This window comes from Chinchilla lanigera, unplaced genomic scaffold, assembly GCF_000276665.1.
Source record: "Chinchilla lanigera isolate Chin_1 unplaced genomic scaffold, ChiLan1.0 scaffold00051, whole genome shotgun sequence".
Classification (NCBI taxonomy): Eukaryota; Metazoa; Chordata; class Mammalia; order Rodentia; family Chinchillidae; genus Chinchilla; species Chinchilla lanigera.
In genome coordinates, this window is record NW_004955452.1 from 12996401 (window position 1) to 13013686 (window position 17286).

General features: G+C 42.9%; 1 protein-coding gene across 1 annotated transcript in view; it reads right to left on the reverse strand.

The window, feature by feature from the left end:
• Dlgap3 (discs, large (Drosophila) homolog-associated protein 3) overlaps positions 1-17286 on the reverse strand; it is a 57662-nt gene that overhangs the window by 15026 nt on the left and 25350 nt on the right. The window contains exons 6-8 of the mRNA XM_005395128.2: positions 3363-3576; positions 2769-3082; positions 2308-2393 (exon numbers count right to left, since the gene is read on the reverse strand). Coding sequence (XP_005395185.1) covers positions 2308-2393; positions 2769-3082; positions 3363-3576 — 614 coding nt within the window. The remainder of the gene's footprint in view (positions 1-2307; positions 2394-2768; positions 3083-3362; positions 3577-17286) is intronic.

A 17286-nucleotide genomic window follows, 5' to 3' on the forward strand; every position in this document is an offset into this window, starting at 1 on the left:
AAAAAAAAAAGAGTAAGAAATACTCTCATTTGCAGAAAAATAACTGACTATATAGAAAACCCATCATGATTTTCAGATAACCTAAGATCCAAAATGAAAGAGCTGCAAGGTTGCTCGATTAAAAAAATCAGTATACAAAATTTAATAGTGTCCCCATAGCCCAGCTGTATCCAATTATAAAATACAATAGGAAAGAAAGACCTCAGTCATAATAGTCACCACAGTGGAAAACACCATTGCCTTTCTCCTGGATCAGGAAAAATCACCCTTCCTGGCCTCCTCATTTCCATTATTACTTCCTCCAAATTCATTCTCCATTCAGAAGCTAGTGATCTTTTGTAAACATAAATTAGAGCATGTCATACTCTTTCTTTAACCTTTTAATAGCTACTCATTACTTATAATTAGATTCCAGTTCTTTATCATGCTGATACTCGGCATGACCTGGCCCTTGGAATTCTCCCATTCACTCTCTCACCACCGACCCCACCGCTTCCCACCGCTCCCCCCCCCCACTCCACACAAGCCACGTGAACCTGCCTTTGGTTCCTGATGCATGTCAGACTCTTTTCGGCCCCAGGCCTCTACATACGCTACTGTCTCTCCCGGAAAGCCCTCCCAATCATCTCCTGACCATTCTCAGGCACCAGCTTAAATGTCACTGCTTCATTCAAATAAGGTCCCTTTTCTCTTGTCTCCGCATATTCTCACCATGATTGGCAATAATATCCCATTACCCATTTTACCAAAATATGCAATCCTATTTTTGTTCAGAAGCTATTTATTACCTCAATTTCCCTCTGGACCATAACTTCTGCGAGGGCAAGAGTCATGTCTTTGATGTTTCCCCAAGCACTTAATAAGCGCACAGCAGCTGCCATACAACAAACGCTTACTAAGTATTTACTCAATCAGTCAGTGGAGGAATAGCAGCGCCTTCCTCCATTCTTCCCCGGATTTACGCGTGTCGGGGGAACAGGACCTATCTGGAATCCCCAAGGACCTATCTGAATGAGGGGCCCAAAACCCTCCCAAAGGAGTGGGTGAGGACACGTGGGCTTACTTTACGGCCCACAAACACCATTGAGTCAGGGTAGGGTACAGGATCCACAGCACCGAGCCGCACCCATGCCTACAGAATGTTCTCAAGAACTCAAGCCACAGATTTGCAAATTGCGTTTGTCACAAATTGCCACTTTTCTACAATCTTCTGTAAGGACAGAAGCTTTAGGAGTGATGGGGCATCGAGCATGTTTTGGCCACCCTTTAAGGAGCCACTTACTGGATCAGCAGCATATGGAATTTGAAAGAGCTGGAGCAGGAATGGAGAAAAATGGTGACCCCCACAAGAACCCCCAAAAGACTTGATCAGACACACATGTAAGACAACCTCCCAGGAGTTCCTGGAGTAGCTGGGGGAGTTTCAAGGTGGTCAGAAGGCTCAACAATGGAAGCTAGAGACAGCTTGGAGTGACTGCTACTGTCGCACCATTTTGATTTCAACAGTAGTATGGCCTGGACAACTCAGATGACCACGAACCCTCATGGTCAGCCCAAGAAGGTCCCCAGACACCGTAGTTAGGGCCACTGGCCTGGTAGCATTGCAGCCCAGAGGGCAGATCAGTCACTGTGGCACTGCCACCTAGCATTAGAAAAAGTGTCTCCCCAGACACACACAAGAACAGAGAAGAATCTTTCCAGCATTTCCTCCAGAGCTCACAATGCTAATTCTTCAGCTGGAAGTTAAGGAAGCAATGTTTCCGAGGCCACCTAATGCCAGGCTTATGGCTGCTGGTAATTCTATCTCAGGTACACCAGCGACTCGGGTATATAATAGGTACCCCCGACTGGTTAAATGCCTGTGTGAGCCAAGTGAGGAGGAGTGTTATATCTGCCAGGGGCCTGTGAGAGGCAATCTTCCTGTTTATTTGTTTCTTTTTGAGCTTATATACTTGTACACTGCAGGATGTAACCAGGGACTGGCAAAATGCTGTTATCCCCTATAAAGGACAATTGTTGGAGGCCTCTCCGTCACCTACCTATTACCTTTCCCTATCTCTCCTTCCCCCAACCACCATCCGTCTTCTGTCTGTCAATGAGCACCCAAGACAGGCAGGGGACAGTGAAAACTCACTGTAGATGGTGCCATCTCTGTGGCCAACCTCTGCCTGACTCCTTCCCAATAAAAAGGGGTGGTCTCACCTCCAGGAAGAGGGCACACACAGGGAGATGGCCAGCAAGGACATTAGTGGGCCCTCAGTTCCCTGCTCTCCCAGGGGAGCCCGAGAAGTCCCCACTGTGACATACCTCTTGTCCTCTTCCACCTGTACACCGATGGAATGGAACTCTCTCCGGCTCCTGTTCTCGGTGTCGGAGTCTGAGATAGTCTCCACCTGGAGGCAGGGTAGAGGGGTCAGTGGCAGAGGCCAGCCAGGAAACGTAAAGCAGGCCCTGTCCAGGGAGAATGGCCAGCAATGGCTGAGCCCCAAGCCACTGACAAATTTGGCAAAGAAAATCTTCCTGAATAAGATGAGAGAGCAACACGACCATCTCTGGGCACTGTTCTGCACTCTCCAGAAGCAAGGATAACCCAAGGGACAAGGGCTGAGGCTGGCTGCCTCGATCAGGCGCCTGTGATGCGCAGCACAGGTAAAGCCAAGAGAAAGGTCTACGTATCCAGACGGCCCCTTTGAACTGCTCAACCCATCCCCAGAGCCCGGACCTTGGGCACCTCCTCCTCCCATTCCTGCACCCCAATCCATACATACCTGCACACCAATAGACGGCCGCCACTTCCGCTGCCGTGCCAGGCTCCGCAGCTCTTCCCTGCCAGGGATGGTCTTGATGATGAGAGTGGGGGGCTTGGGGCTGGCCCGGGGTGGCACCGGCGCCAACTCGAGGGTGCGTGCGCCCATGGTGGGCCCGTCCAGTCCATCAGCGGAGCTGCAGCGCCGGGCCGGCCCCTCAGCCGCGGTGAAGCTCTCGTGCGCTGAGTCAGTGCTGCTCTGGGCAGTGATGGAGATGCGGGGTGGGGCCTGGCTTCCCGGTGGGATAGGGGGCGGGGCCTTTCTGAAGTTGAAGGCTGTGGGCAGCAAAGCCAGGATGCAGCCTATGGGCACACTTGCCTGCAAGCATCCTTCCCACATACCCACCACCTGACACACCCATGAGGTCCCACCAGACACAACAGCCACGTGTCCTCCACGTGCTGCTATGAACAGGACCAAGGATTGTCCTATCATCCCGCCCAGACGGGAGAGTGATCTGAACAAGGTCACACAGTGCAATGATGGCAGGGGCCAAAACTAGAGACCAGGGCACTCTCCACGCAAGGGCCAGGCAGGGGCATAAAGGGTACTCACAGGAGCCGGGCCTCCCTGAGACAGAGGCAGGGGCAGCAAGGAGGGGTAGGCAGTCATCATCTTGAGAGCAGCCAGCCTGGATGGCCCGGAGGTAGCTGTGGCTCCGCATGCGGAAACAGCCAGGCAGGTCCAGGGCGTCCACGGCCTGAGACTCAAGCTCCCCAAACACAGACCCACACACGGCCTCCAGCTGCTGATTCAACTCGTCACTGAGCTGGGGGAAGGGGCCAGGAGGACGGTTACAGAGGATCTGGGATGGGGTGGGGTTGCTGAGGCACTCTGCCTTGGCACTATAGGTCTGCAGCAGCTATACCTCTGCATGGCCCTTCTGCATTTAGGCTACAGAAGATTCTGATTTTCTGCAAAGAAACATGGGAGCCCCTCTGCCCTGTGCTGCTTGCAAGGCCTGACTCGGGGCCACCTGGCTGCCGCTCAGTCTTTCCTCTAAATACCCACCTCCCTGCACAATCGCCTAGATTCTCCTCTCCCCCTAGTCCCAGTCCCTTCTCTCATTTGACCCTGACAGAGAGGACCAGCGACCCTCCTGGCAGGTATATGGCTGGGGGTTTCAGGGCAAGACGACTTTTACTACTTATAATCTGATACATCATACAGTTGCAGAGACTCATGCATCCAGGGGCAGGATGGGCAAATGAACGGGCAAGTGATGCAGCAAAATTAACCTACAAGTTTCCCAAGCCTTTCCGTGCCTTGCGGCACTCACTAGTGGGCCCGGTATGGCCCACTGGTCCCTGACCTGTCCTCACAGGCTCTGCAGAAAGCTCAGCTGTGCTGGAGAGAGTTCTTATTGTTTGGGGCTTTTTGTTTTGTTTTGCTGATATTTTGTGGTGCAAAATCCATGGTGTCAAAAAAAAAAAAAAAAAAGAAAAGAAAAAACTCTATAACTTTTATTCACAGAATCATGCCACACATCATCACACTGACACTGAATATGTCACTGAGTGCAGCTTCGTTTGTGGTATGTGAGAAAACACAACAGACACAAAGAAAAAGATAAAGGTAGGAAAAGGTGGGGGCAAAGGGAAGCTCTAGCCCAGGTGGTCCACAATGCTACTCTCACTGGGCACATGTGTAACCCTGAGCTTCCAGCCAGGTGACTCGTGGAGGAAGGTAGCCTAAGACTACCCACATGGGCTGTGGAGGGAGAATGTCCTAGATCCAAGTGCTGGCTGTGCTACTTCCTAGCAGTATTCCTGGAGAAAGTTGAAGTTCAGGGGCCTCAGTTTGATGGCCTATCAAATGGGAGTAACAATGGTACTATTTTCACAAGACTACTGAAGGGACTCAAAAAAAGTGAGGCATGGGATGTAGTTACTGGCACACAGCAAGCCCTCAATGGCATGGGAAGGTCTCAGGGCCTACCTGGTAAACACAGGCCAGGTGCTCCTGAGACCTACAACCATTTCCATCACTGGGCCCAAAAGAAATCCCTCTGGAGACGGTTATGTGGAGGCCTCTGGAGGGCATCGTAGATGAGGTTCTCAGCAACATTCGGTGTGACAGCAGGTATCCCATGGCTGTATCTCACGACTGCTCCCAGGAAAGATGCATGGCTACGTATTTACAAATAGCCGGAGAAGCTCAAAAGAATGGTCTGATCCATGTGTAAAGTGCAACTCAATGTTTCCATAACTCAGCCTCCAAAGCAAATTATTGAACTGGATTTGACCTCAGACAGAACAGAGATCATCCCATTCTATGTAGCAATGGGCAAACTTAAGACTGAGAGGGGGCAGATGACTTGCCCAAGGATGCCCAGCTGGTAAGTGCTAAGACTGAAATTAAATGTCATGTTTCCTGGCTCCCTTGTAAGGCTGACTGAGCATCAGACTCTCCTGGGGAGCTTCTTAAGCCTACCTTACCTTGGGCCCTCTAACTGTCTGTTTTTCCTTTGGCTGGCTGGAAGCTCAGAGCTAAATCTGTTGAAGACAGAGGAACTCAGTGGCTCCAATGTAGGCCCATTTATTTATTTATGTATTTTTGTGACACAGTCTCGCTATGCAATTTAGGCTGGTCCTAAACTCATTATATAGCCCAGCCTGGTCTTGAACTCATGGCAATCTTCTTGCCTCAGCCTCCTGAGTAATAGAATTATAGGCCTGTGCCACCATGCCCAGCAGGTCAATAATTTAAAAGAACTTTCTGCACATCTTTCTGCAGCTTCTTTTCTTTCCCCCTAAGTACTGGGGATTAAACCCAGGGCCTTTGCCCTGGGCTATATCTCCAAGCTCATTTTTATTTTTTAATTTGAGACAGGATCTCCCTAAATTGCAAAATTGCTCAGGCTGAGCTTGAAATTATGATCCTCCGGCCTCAACCTCCCAGAGTGCTTTTTGTTGTTTTTTTTGGGAGGTGGTACTAATTAAGGAGTGAACTCATGGAGTACTGAGCTACATCCCCAGCCCTTTTTAATATTTTTATTTGAACCAGTCTTGCTAAATTACTCAGACTGCCCTTGAATTTGGGATCCTCCTGCTTCAGCCTTCCAAATAGCTGGGGTTACAGCTCTAACCCTGGCCAAGAGTATTGTGGTCTCAAGTCTGGATATCAGGGATGGAAGAAATTTCACTCTGCAGTTATCTCCAGTCCTCTTCTATGTGCAGGTTACTAGGCGTACTATCTGGTATAGTGTATGTGCTCACTAAACATCACCATTAGTAGCAAGAGGTGGTTTAATCATAGTGCCAATTTCACACAGGATGAGAGGTCTCTCTATCCCAAGGGTTATCTTAAAATCCCATGCATAGGCTACGTCCACAACCAACTCTATCCAAGGCAGAAAGGGGGGAGTTGTGGAGAAGGAGCATTTCATTCAGGCCATACACATTCCAGCTCAACTGGCCAAGAAGAGATTCTGGGATTCCAACAAGCAACAGACCCATAGAAAGCAGAGACTTGTGTAGTCTCTCAGCAGGGTACTGCACCTGAGTTGATTTGTGCTACATTATGATTATCAAACTGTAACACTGTGCTGTGAATACTCCTATTATCCCTGTATGGACATCCACCTCGCTTCCCCAACTCCCACTCACAGGAGAGTCAAAGTCAAAGAATCAGAGGACTAATATCTAGAACATATAAAGAACTTACAAAATTAGATCACCTAAAATAAAAGATCCAATCAAAAAGCAGGCAAGGGAAGTGAACAGACATTTTGCAGAAGTACAAATGGCCAATAAATACAGGAAAAATGCTCAACATCACTGGGCATTAAAGAAATGCAAATTAAAACAACCCTGAGATTCCACCTTACTCCAGAAACAATGGCCATGATCACACATCAGATAACGGATGCTAGCAAGGCTGCAGGAGAAAACGAACCTTTCTTCACTGTTGTTGGGAATGTAAACTAGTACAACCACTATGGAAATGCCTCGAAAAAACTACAACTAGAAATTCCATTTTACCCAGCTATTCTCCCTTTAAGTATTCTCCCAAGAGTTAAAGATATCATTTTATAGTGATATATGAGTACTCATATTATAGCAGCACAATTTATAATAGTTAAATCTCAGAAGCAGCCAATATGTCCACCAATAGATGAATGGATAAAGAAAAGGTGGTATTTACACATAATGGAGTACTACTCTGCCATAAAGAAAGATAAATGAGTCATTCATAAGATAATGGGTGCACCTTGAGACCATAACGTTAAGAGAATTAAATCAGACACACAAGCTTCAATATCACATGGTTTCTCTTATAGGAGAGACTCAAAATATAAATAAAGCACAAAATAAAAGGTAGATAGTAAGAAGTTGGGAGATGGATGTTTTTCAAATAGGAATGGGATCAAGAGATGGAGGAAGTAGGAGGGAAGGGAGGGAAAAGGAATGAAAAAAGAATTAAGCTGTGTTAAGGACCTGTACCCACTCCCCACCAGGAAAGTAAACATTGTGTACTGCAAACATGTACTTATATTTAAAAAAAAAAAAAAAAATCAAAGAATACCCTGGGGAAATGAACTCCTTAACCTTTCCCCAAGCCAGATTCAGAATCAGTAGTCATTTCCAAGCATGTGGGACATTGAGAAGAAAATATTTTGTTTGTATCTAATTGCAAATTGTCTGCTAGAGTTGATGGGCCCATCTGGGGGCCAGGCAACATCCTGTACACTTTACATCTGTTATTTAGTTTAGATAACCTTTGGAAAAGCCTCCCATTTCAAACCATTCCAAAACACTGGACAGAATATAACCAACATCATTTTATATGCATAGCTGAGCATGCAGGAAAGCAAGCTAAATCCCCAGGGGGACAAAAGCAAAGAGGAGTCTGGAAAATCAGAATATGAACTGTGTGAGCCAATGCTGCAAACAGCCCAGCGGAGGTGGAGGTGGGGGCAGGGGCTGCTGGTCTCAGTAACCAAAAGGCTTAGGTTTTAACACCCACTGGGGTGCAGGAGTAAGGCTTTGGGCCCACACAAATTCCAAATGAGAAGCAAGAATGAGAACCCTCAAAAACCCAGAAAAGGAAAAATCTTTGATGAAACTGAAGAGAGAAAAAACCAATCATCACCAGAGGCTGATGACAAGGGAGCCAGTTCGTTCTCCCATCCAAGTACTAACCAGGCCCGACCATGCTTAGCTTCCAAGATCAGACGAGATTGGGCGGGTTCAGGGTGGTATGGCTGTAGACAAGGGAGCCAGTTTGTTGATCAGGTTGGAAAGGGGGTAAATTCCCTAAGAATCTGGACCCACAACCCAGTCCTCCCACATACCAGAGCTGTGTGTCTGCATGGCCTTGCATGGCCCAGATTAAAAATTAACGTAAGGTATTCCCAGACCAGGAATATTCTAGCAAAGCAGCTGTAACATGTTTCCTGGGGGACCCTGCCTAACTCCAGTGGCTCGGGCCTCTTAGAGATGAAGCTCCACTGAAGGAGAGCTAGCAGTGATTATGTGGCAGACATCTCTGACCTCATCCCTCATGGTATCTACCTTCTGGCATGCACATCTTTCTCTGGATCATGGGCTGGACTTACTGGCCCATTTCTAGAGAGTAGAATATAACAGATATAGTGGGATGTCACTTCTGAGACCACTTGGCAAGAACCTGACATCACTCATCACTGGCCGATAGCCAGAGGGGAACCAAGAACTGCCAACCACCAGGTGGGTGCTCATGGCAGCTTCTGCGAGGCAGGCCTTGACATGACCACAGCACTGGCTATCACCATTACTGCAGGTGTCACCCAACTAAGCTGTGCTCAGATTCTTGGCCCACAGAAACCAGGAGTTAATAAATATTTGTTGTTTTAAGACACTACATTTTGGGATAATTTATTAGTAAATAATAGATAACTAATATAAACTGATATAAATAAGAACTAAATCATTATTGAGTTATAAGTCATTGAGAATTCAGGTTTTATCTCTTAAAGCAGCTAATGTTACCTAAGCAATAACAAAGTCACTTGTAAAGTATATATAATACTTAAAATAAATAAAAACAAGGCTTCCCTATGTTGTCCAAGGCTGACCTCAAACTCCTGAGCTCAAGTGATCCTTCTGCTTTCAGCCTCCTGAGCAACTGGGTTACAGGCACATGCTATTTTACTCAGCTTTAAACTATACTTAAAAGTCCTAAAATTTAAAAGATAAACTGAAAATATAAGGAAAGGGGAAAAAGAGACTAAAGATTTGAAAACAAATCAAATCAGATTTTTAGAAAATTCAATAAAATTAAAAACAAGTAATTAGTTAATAATGATAGATGAGACACAACTAAAGAAAAAATTAGTAAACTGGAAGATATACCTAAGGAAAATGTTTAGCAGGCAATATAGGGAGGCAGAGATGGAAATCATGAAGAAGACGTTAAGATACATGGAGGAAAGAATAAGAATGTCCCACTCATGACTAACAGAAGCTGCTAACAGATGGAGAGACTAGATAGACTGTGGGAGAGGTAGAATTTAAAGAGATAATGATAGTTGTTGAGAATTTTCCAACTTTGTCATGACTTTAGACATCACATCCATCACATAAGCCAACTATAAAGCTGGACAAAATTGTCAAAAACAACCATTTTATCATTCTTATCAAGGTACACACACAAAAAAACTTTATCATGAAAATGACTGATTTGGGGTGCATCTTCACGATAAATGGCTCTCTGGCCTGAGGCTGTTCCCCTCTCCCAGTCCCCCCCACCCCACCGCTCTCATAAATGCAATGGTTCACCAGAGTGGTACAAGCTAGGAAGGCCAGCTGCCTTATTGCTCTGCTCTTTGAAGCATTATCAGTTATAGTATCCAGAACAGGGAGAGCCAGCAGCACTGCTAGGCTGAAGTTTCAGCATTGTGTGCAGTATGTAATAAACTGGCAGACTAGCCAGGTATTTAAGAATTTAAAAGGATGAGACAACAACTGAGATGTTTAACTTTTCCACATATTTTGGGTAAAGTAGAGGCTGAGCGAATGCACAGCAGAAACCAAAGAGGCCCCGAACTACCCATATATCACTTGGTAGTGTTGTGTGTATGTATGTACAGAGAAAACACAAGAAAGCCTAGGGATTAGTAACTGCCAGGGTAGGTTTTATTTTTTTATTTTTTTATTTTTTTTGGTTTTTCTCCGGTACCAGGAACCGAACTCATGACCTTGCGCGTGCCAGGCAGGCGCTTTTGCCGCTGAGCTAAATCCCCAGCCCCAGGGCAGGTTTTAAAAAGACCTAAAGGTTTCCTCCAGAACCACAGGATGAGATGGGAGTCTTACTGGATTGAAATTGTTAAGCACACAACCCCAGCCCTTCTTAAATTTTTTAAAAATTTTGATAGAAGGTCTTGTGACGTTGCTAAATTGCCTATCGACTATGCCGGGTTAGAACTTTCATCCTCCTACCTCAGTCTCCCAGAATGCTGGGGTTACAGGTGTGCACCACCACTTCGAATTATGAGAACAACTTCTAACCAATCTTTGGCTGAGCACTAAGCTATACAGATATAAGGGCAACCTCTAGGAAACATGGTTTAAAAAGAAAAGAAAAAACTTGAGTGGAAACATCAAAGGTTCCATGTTTTCGGGAAGACAGATTTCACAGATTTTGTCCAGTCCACAGATTAAGGGACAAAGTAATAAAAATCCTCAAGCGGGACAAATATAAATTCAGAGTTTCTACAATATACTACCTAACATGCTTGGTATTCAACAAAAAAATTAAGAATCAGGCAAAAGAAAAAAAAATAGAAAGATATAAATGTCCAAAAATGTTGGATTTATCACAAAGACTAGAAAGTAGCTATTAGGCAAGGATGACAATAATGGTGTCATGAATACAAATTTTAACAAAGGGGAATTCTTTTTTTTAAAATGAACAAATAAAAATTTTGGAACTTAAAAGTATAACTGAAGTGGAAAATTCAATACAGAGGCTGAACATAAGAAATAATCAGTAAACCTGAAGATAGATCATTATAAATTACTCAACCTAAAGAATGGAGAGAGAGGGGCTGGGGATTTAGCTCAGCGGCAAAGCGCCTGCCTGGCAAGTGCAAGGTCGTGAGTTCGGTTCCCGGTACCGGAGAAAAACAAAAAAAAACAAAACAAAACAAAAAAAAGAATAGAGAGAGAAAAGGTTGAATAGAATGAACAGAGTCTCAGAGATTAATTAGACAACATCAAGCATACCAACACACATGTAATGGGAGCCCAGAAGAAGAAGAGGGGAAACAGAAAGAGGACAGAAAAGGGACATAAAAATATTGGAAGAAATCGTGGGAACAGAAATATATATGACAAAATAATAACTAAAAACTTTCCAAATTTGTTTTTAAAAATTAACCTACAGTTCACAGTTCAGTGAATTTAAAGTTAAACAAGAGATCCCTATCAATACATATTATAATCAAAATGTTGAAAGTTGAAGACAGAAAAGTTTAATAGCAGCAAGAGAAAATTCATCACATATAGAGAAACTACTGCTTTTCATTAGAACCAATAAACACGACAAGGCAGTAGAACGGTATATTGAAAGTACTCAAAGAGAGCTGGGGATGCAGCGCAGTAACAGAGCATTTGCCTACCACATAAAAGGCCCTGGGCTTGATCCCCAGCACCACATCACAAAAACAAACTAAAAAATAAATTTTGAAAAAACCTGTCCACCAGGAATTCTATATTCAGCAAAATTATCCTTCAAAAGTTAATTAAAAATATAGACATTTCCAGGTAAATATAGACTAAAGAATTTGTTACCAGATCTATCTATCTTCTTCCACAAGAAATACTAGTGGAAGTCCTTCTAGCTAAAAGGAAGTAAGACTTGATAGTAGTAGCTCAAATATACAAGAAATGAAGAGCACCAAAAATGGTAAATATGTGAACAAACACAAAAGGTTCTACTAAATAGTTTTCTCACTCTTTTTTTCTGAAAGATAAAGTTATATAAAACACTTAATATAATGTCACTGGTTGGCTTATAACAATTGTTAGGTTTGTAACACACACACACATATATATGATAATAATGATGGTGTGTGTGTGTGTGTATGTGTGTGTGTTTAACTGGGGGTTGAACTCAAGGATTTCATGCTGAGCTAAATCTCTAGTCCTTTCTATTTTTAAAATTTTGAGACAGAGTCTAAGTTGCCCAGGCTAGGCTTGAACTTGTGATTATCTTGTTTCAGTCTTCCAGAGTGCTGGGATCACTAGAGATTATTTATATGACAATAAAATCACAAAGAAAGGAGAGAGACAGATGTACTGGAACAATGCTCCTGTATTTTACCATAACTAGTTATATGAATTTATTATTATATCCAGATACACATTGTAATCCCTGGCACAACCATTAATAAAATAATTCAAATAATATAGTAAAACAATTAATGAAGGAATTTAAATGCTATACTAAAAATGCTTATTTAATACAAAAGAAAACACCAAAGGAGCAACAGATAAAAAATGATAATCACATTAAATGTGAATGGACAAAAAAACTCCCATTCAAAAGGTAAAGATTGATTGGGTTTTGTAAAAAAGCAAGACTCAACTATAGGCTGTCTACAAGAGGCATAGCTTAGACTCAAAATATAAATGGATTGAAGTAAAAGAGTGGAAAAAAGATGTACTATGCAAACAGCAACCAGAGGTAAGTTTTAAGTCCTCAGATTTAGGGAGTATACACACAAAGATACAGTAAAACTTCAGAACCACAAAATCAAAATGAGGTCTCAACAGCAACCTGAAAGAGGTAAAATTAGCTACAAGGACACTTCTGTTAATAGCAAGCTTCTTAATAGCAACAACAGAAAATAGATGACAATGAAATATCCATAAAACATTGAGAGAAGATAAATGACTTAGAATTCCCTAATAATCTAAGCCATATGAAACAATGACGCTAAAATACACCTTTGTTAGAACTTGCTACTAACATTTACTGAAAAATTTAAAAATATACTTTAGGAGGAATGAATAAGAAGCTGTGCTGGAGTGGTTTAAAGATGTGAGCATCAATCAAGTAACAACAGTAAATAGTAACAACAACAATAAAGATGAATCCAGGAGGTAAAAGATGAAACTAAAATCCTGGGCAACAGCTAGGTGTGGTGACCCATGCCTGTAATCCCAGTATGGTGGCGCACGCCTGTAATCCCAGTACTCAGGAGGCTGAGGCAGGAGGATCTTTGCAAGTTTGAGGACAGCCTGAGCTACAAAATGAGTCCAAGACCAGCCTGAACTACACAGTGAAACCATGTTTCTATTCTTTTTTTTTTTTTTTTTTGTACCAGGAATCGAATTCATGACCTCAGGCTTGCCAGGCAAGCATTTATGCCGCATGCCGCTGAGCTACATCCCTGGTGAAACCATGTCTCAAAAAGACAAGAAAATATAAAAGAAAATAAAGTAAAATAGTGGGCAATAGTACATAAAAAAAAGGAAAGAGATCACCAAAATCAAAATATCCTAATATCACTTAGGTATTTGAAGTGATGAGTATCTTAATAGTTTAATTTAATTATATAACTTCAGTGTATATATTATATATGTCTATAATTTTTCAATTTATAATAAAGATTAAAATTTTTTTAAATGCTAAAAGAGATCAAAGAAAGAACTAAAGCCAGGTATGGTGGTGAATACCTGTAATCCCAGCACTCTGGAGTGGCTGAGGCAGGAGGATTACAAATGTGAACTGAGGCAGGCAACTCAATGACTTAGCAAGACCTTGTCTCAAAATAAAAAGTAAAAAGGGCTGGGGATATAGCTCAGTGCAAAGGCCTTGAATTCAATCTCAGTACTGCAAAAAAATGAAGGAAAAAAGAACAGGAAGAAGGGAGGGAGGGAAAGAAAACCAATGTCCAAGACAGTAATATTTGATTCCCAGTACCAAAAAGAAAAAAAAAAAGACAATAATATTTAATATTGTCAGGCACACAATACCCATAAATTGATCTGCAGATTCATTGCAGTCCCTTCAAATTCCCAACTATGTGCAAAGGAAACACAAAAAAATATTTTAACAAATAACAAAAGCCTATTATTTATACTAACTGAAATTCTTACTGCAAAGTTACACTAATCAAAGCAGGTGGTAAGAGCATAAGGACAGACGCATTTACACCAATGGAATAGATTTGAAGCTTTATAAAGAAACACACAAATTTATAGTAAACTGACTTTGAGAAAGGGACCAAAAATTTCACTGAGAAAAGTCTTTTTAACGAATGCTACTGGCAAAATTGGATATGTAAAATGCAGAAGATGAAACTGGACTCCTAATTCAAATCACAGAAAGTTCAAAAAGGATCATTTACCTAAACAAAAGCGTAGAAATATTGGTGTAAATTTTGTGATCTCAGATTTGGCAAAGATTTCTTCAATTTTCATCAAAATTACAGTCAAGAATAGCAAATTTTATGAATTATCCCCAGTAAAATTTAATGTGGTTAGGGGACAGGGACGTAGCTCAGTGGTAGAGCGCTTGTCTAGCACACATGATGTGCTAGGCTTGAATCCTAGCATCACATACACACAAAACCTTTTTAATGTGTTCTGTCCTTCAAGTAACAATATGAAAATACAAGTCAGTAAATAGGAAACACCACCCTAGCTGACACCTTAATATTACAGTTCTAGCATCCAGAACTGTAGTGGGTGCTGAGGATGGGACCTAGGGCCTTGTGCAACCTAACAACACACCATCACTGAGCTAGCACCCTCAGCTCAAAAAAAAATTTTTGACACCTAAAAATAACAAGAAAAGAGGAGGAATTATCATTAAATTAAAATGTCCTAATGTTTTTGTATGGCCTGGGGAGAGGTAGAAAAAATTGTCAGCTTCAGACTGCTAAGTCAAGTATGCACATTAAAACTATGAGAACTATAAAGAATAAAATAGAATATATAACTGCCAACCCAGTGTTGGATTTGGCAAGCAGAATAAAGGAAAAGTCAATCCAAAAGACGGTAGCGAAGTAGAAAACCATTACCCAAAGGAGAGGACACATAGCACAAAATTAGATAATCAAAATGAAACCAAGCATATCAGCAATCACAGTAAATATAAATGTACTAAACTCTCAAGGAATTATTAAATGAATACAAAATCAAATCTAGCTATAAGCTACTTAGAAAAGACATACCTGAAACATAGCAGACAAAAAGCTTTAAAGTCAAAGGTAGAAAAAGATGTTCTAGGCAAATACTTAACAAAAAAAAATAGACTTATTAGAAAAACCATTACTAGAGATAACAGGGTGACATCTCTAGTACTTTAAACCTCTTTCCTCTTCTGCAAAGCAGGGATTCTAAGCCATTCCTCTAGGAGAAATATGTCAAGTGTATGTGATGTTAGATAATATGAAGTGGGAGGAGGAGAAAGGAAAAGGAGGAGGAGGAAGAGGAATAAGAAATGTGTCGGGGGGGTGGGGGTTAAATTAAAATTTTAGAACATTTGGGAAAAGACCTGAGAGAAGTGAGAAAGGGATCCACGGGAGTGTCTGGGGAAGGGGCATCCAGGCAAGGGCCGTGGCAAATGCAAAGCCCGCAAGGCTGGAGCACACTTGCGGTGTCTGGGGGGCCACCAGCCATCTCCTGTGGCTGTGGGGGTGGAAGTGATAGGGTTAGGAGAAGGCCCTGCGAATCACAGCAAAATCCTGATGGTTACTCTAAGTAAAATGAGGGCTTTGACCAGAAGAGCAAATAAATACATTTTTAATGATCATGCTGGCAGTACTGACAGAGAATGAGGTAGAGCCAGGGCATATCAGGAGACCAACCAGTAGGTGATGCAGTAGCCTAGACAAAAGAACATGTGATGTGCATCAAAAGTGATAAAGGGGCCTTGGATCTGGGACCTATTTTGAAGGTGAAGCTAACAGGATTTGCTGAAGGATTAGATACGGGATGTAAGAAAGAAAAGAGACTGACTTCATGGGTTGGGAGTGTGGTTCAGTGGTATAGTGTATTCTTATCAGGTGTAAGGACTTGAGTTCAACACCCAGCACCAAAATAAGAGCGGGGAAAAAAAGGAAGGAAAACCAACTTCAGGCTCTCAGAGCTCCTGGAAGAATAAAACTGGCATTATTGGAAAAGAAGACAGTGGATGGAACAGCAACATGGGCCCCAGGGAGGCCATCAGTAGTTGAGTGGCTACCATAAATTTGAGATGTCCACTGGATATCCAAGGGGGATTTCAAAACACGGTGCGATATACATGCCAGACATTCAAGAGAAAATGTAGGCTGGAGTTATGCATCCAGGAGTCACCATGATCTCGGGAGTATTCAAAGCCATGAGCCTGGATGAGATCACCTAAGGAGTAGGTGCAGAGAGAGGTTCGGGGACTGAGCACTGGAAAACTCGTGCTGAGATCCTGGGGAGTCAGGAGGCATGAAGACACAGATGAAAATAAACAGTCAGAGGGAGAATCTGAAGGGTGTGGTGTTGTCCTCAAAGCCAACTGAGAAAAGTAGTTCAGGAAGGAGAGTCAGTAGCTGTGTTAGATCTTGCTGATGGGTCAAGTAACAAGAGGACCGAGCATTAACTAGTGGTTTTAGCAACACAGGCTGGTCTGATGTGAAAAGATAGCTGTGCCAATCAGATTCCCTGATTCAGGAAATGTAACAAAGGAATACAGAGAGACTGCTGCGGGGAACAATGGGCGCCAATGTGGACAGTCTTTTGCATGGCTCTTTGCATTGCTTTTTTCCCCCAGCAAACAGTAAAAATAGCTAACCTTTATTGAGTGGTGGCTCTGTGCCAAGAACGCTATTCTGATGCCTATTTTTAAATAGGGACAGCGGGGCTCAAAAAAGTCAAGTAACTTGCCCCAGGTCACTCCGTTGATAAGTAGATGAGCTGGAATTCAAACCCATCTCCTGCATTTAATTACTAAACTGCTGCTGCCTATGTTTAATTAAGGGGAAAACCTATACTTAGGGATGGAACTCACCTTTCTAAAATATCAATTTTGGGTCAGATACTTTGTGTTTGAATACAGTTTTTCCTTGAACTCTCACAAATCCCCTGAGTGAAAAACTATTGCTACTATTGTCATTTTAAAGATGAGAAAAGGGAGGTGGTGAAAAGTAGGTGTCTTGCTGGTGGTCCCACATGATAGAGGTGGTCGGGGCAGAACCCACACTCAGGTGGTCTCGGAGAATGCAGCTTGGCCTCTGCCCAGTCTACGCAAATCTACGCTACCTTTGCCAGGGAGTGGGCCGGGAACAGTAAGGCTTGGGGCACCTCAGAGAACTGGCGTTGCCCTTTCTTACAAGCCCATCGTTTTGAGGGCACTCAGTGAGTTCCAAGGATGGAGTTCTCTGAGATGCCCCGGTCACTCCAGCCGTTCCAAAGCAGATTTGCCCAGAACCAGACCTGAGCTCTCTCCATGAACAGGCCCTCCAATTTGAAGGTGTAGGCTGACCATAGAACAGAATGCCCCCCTCCTGTGC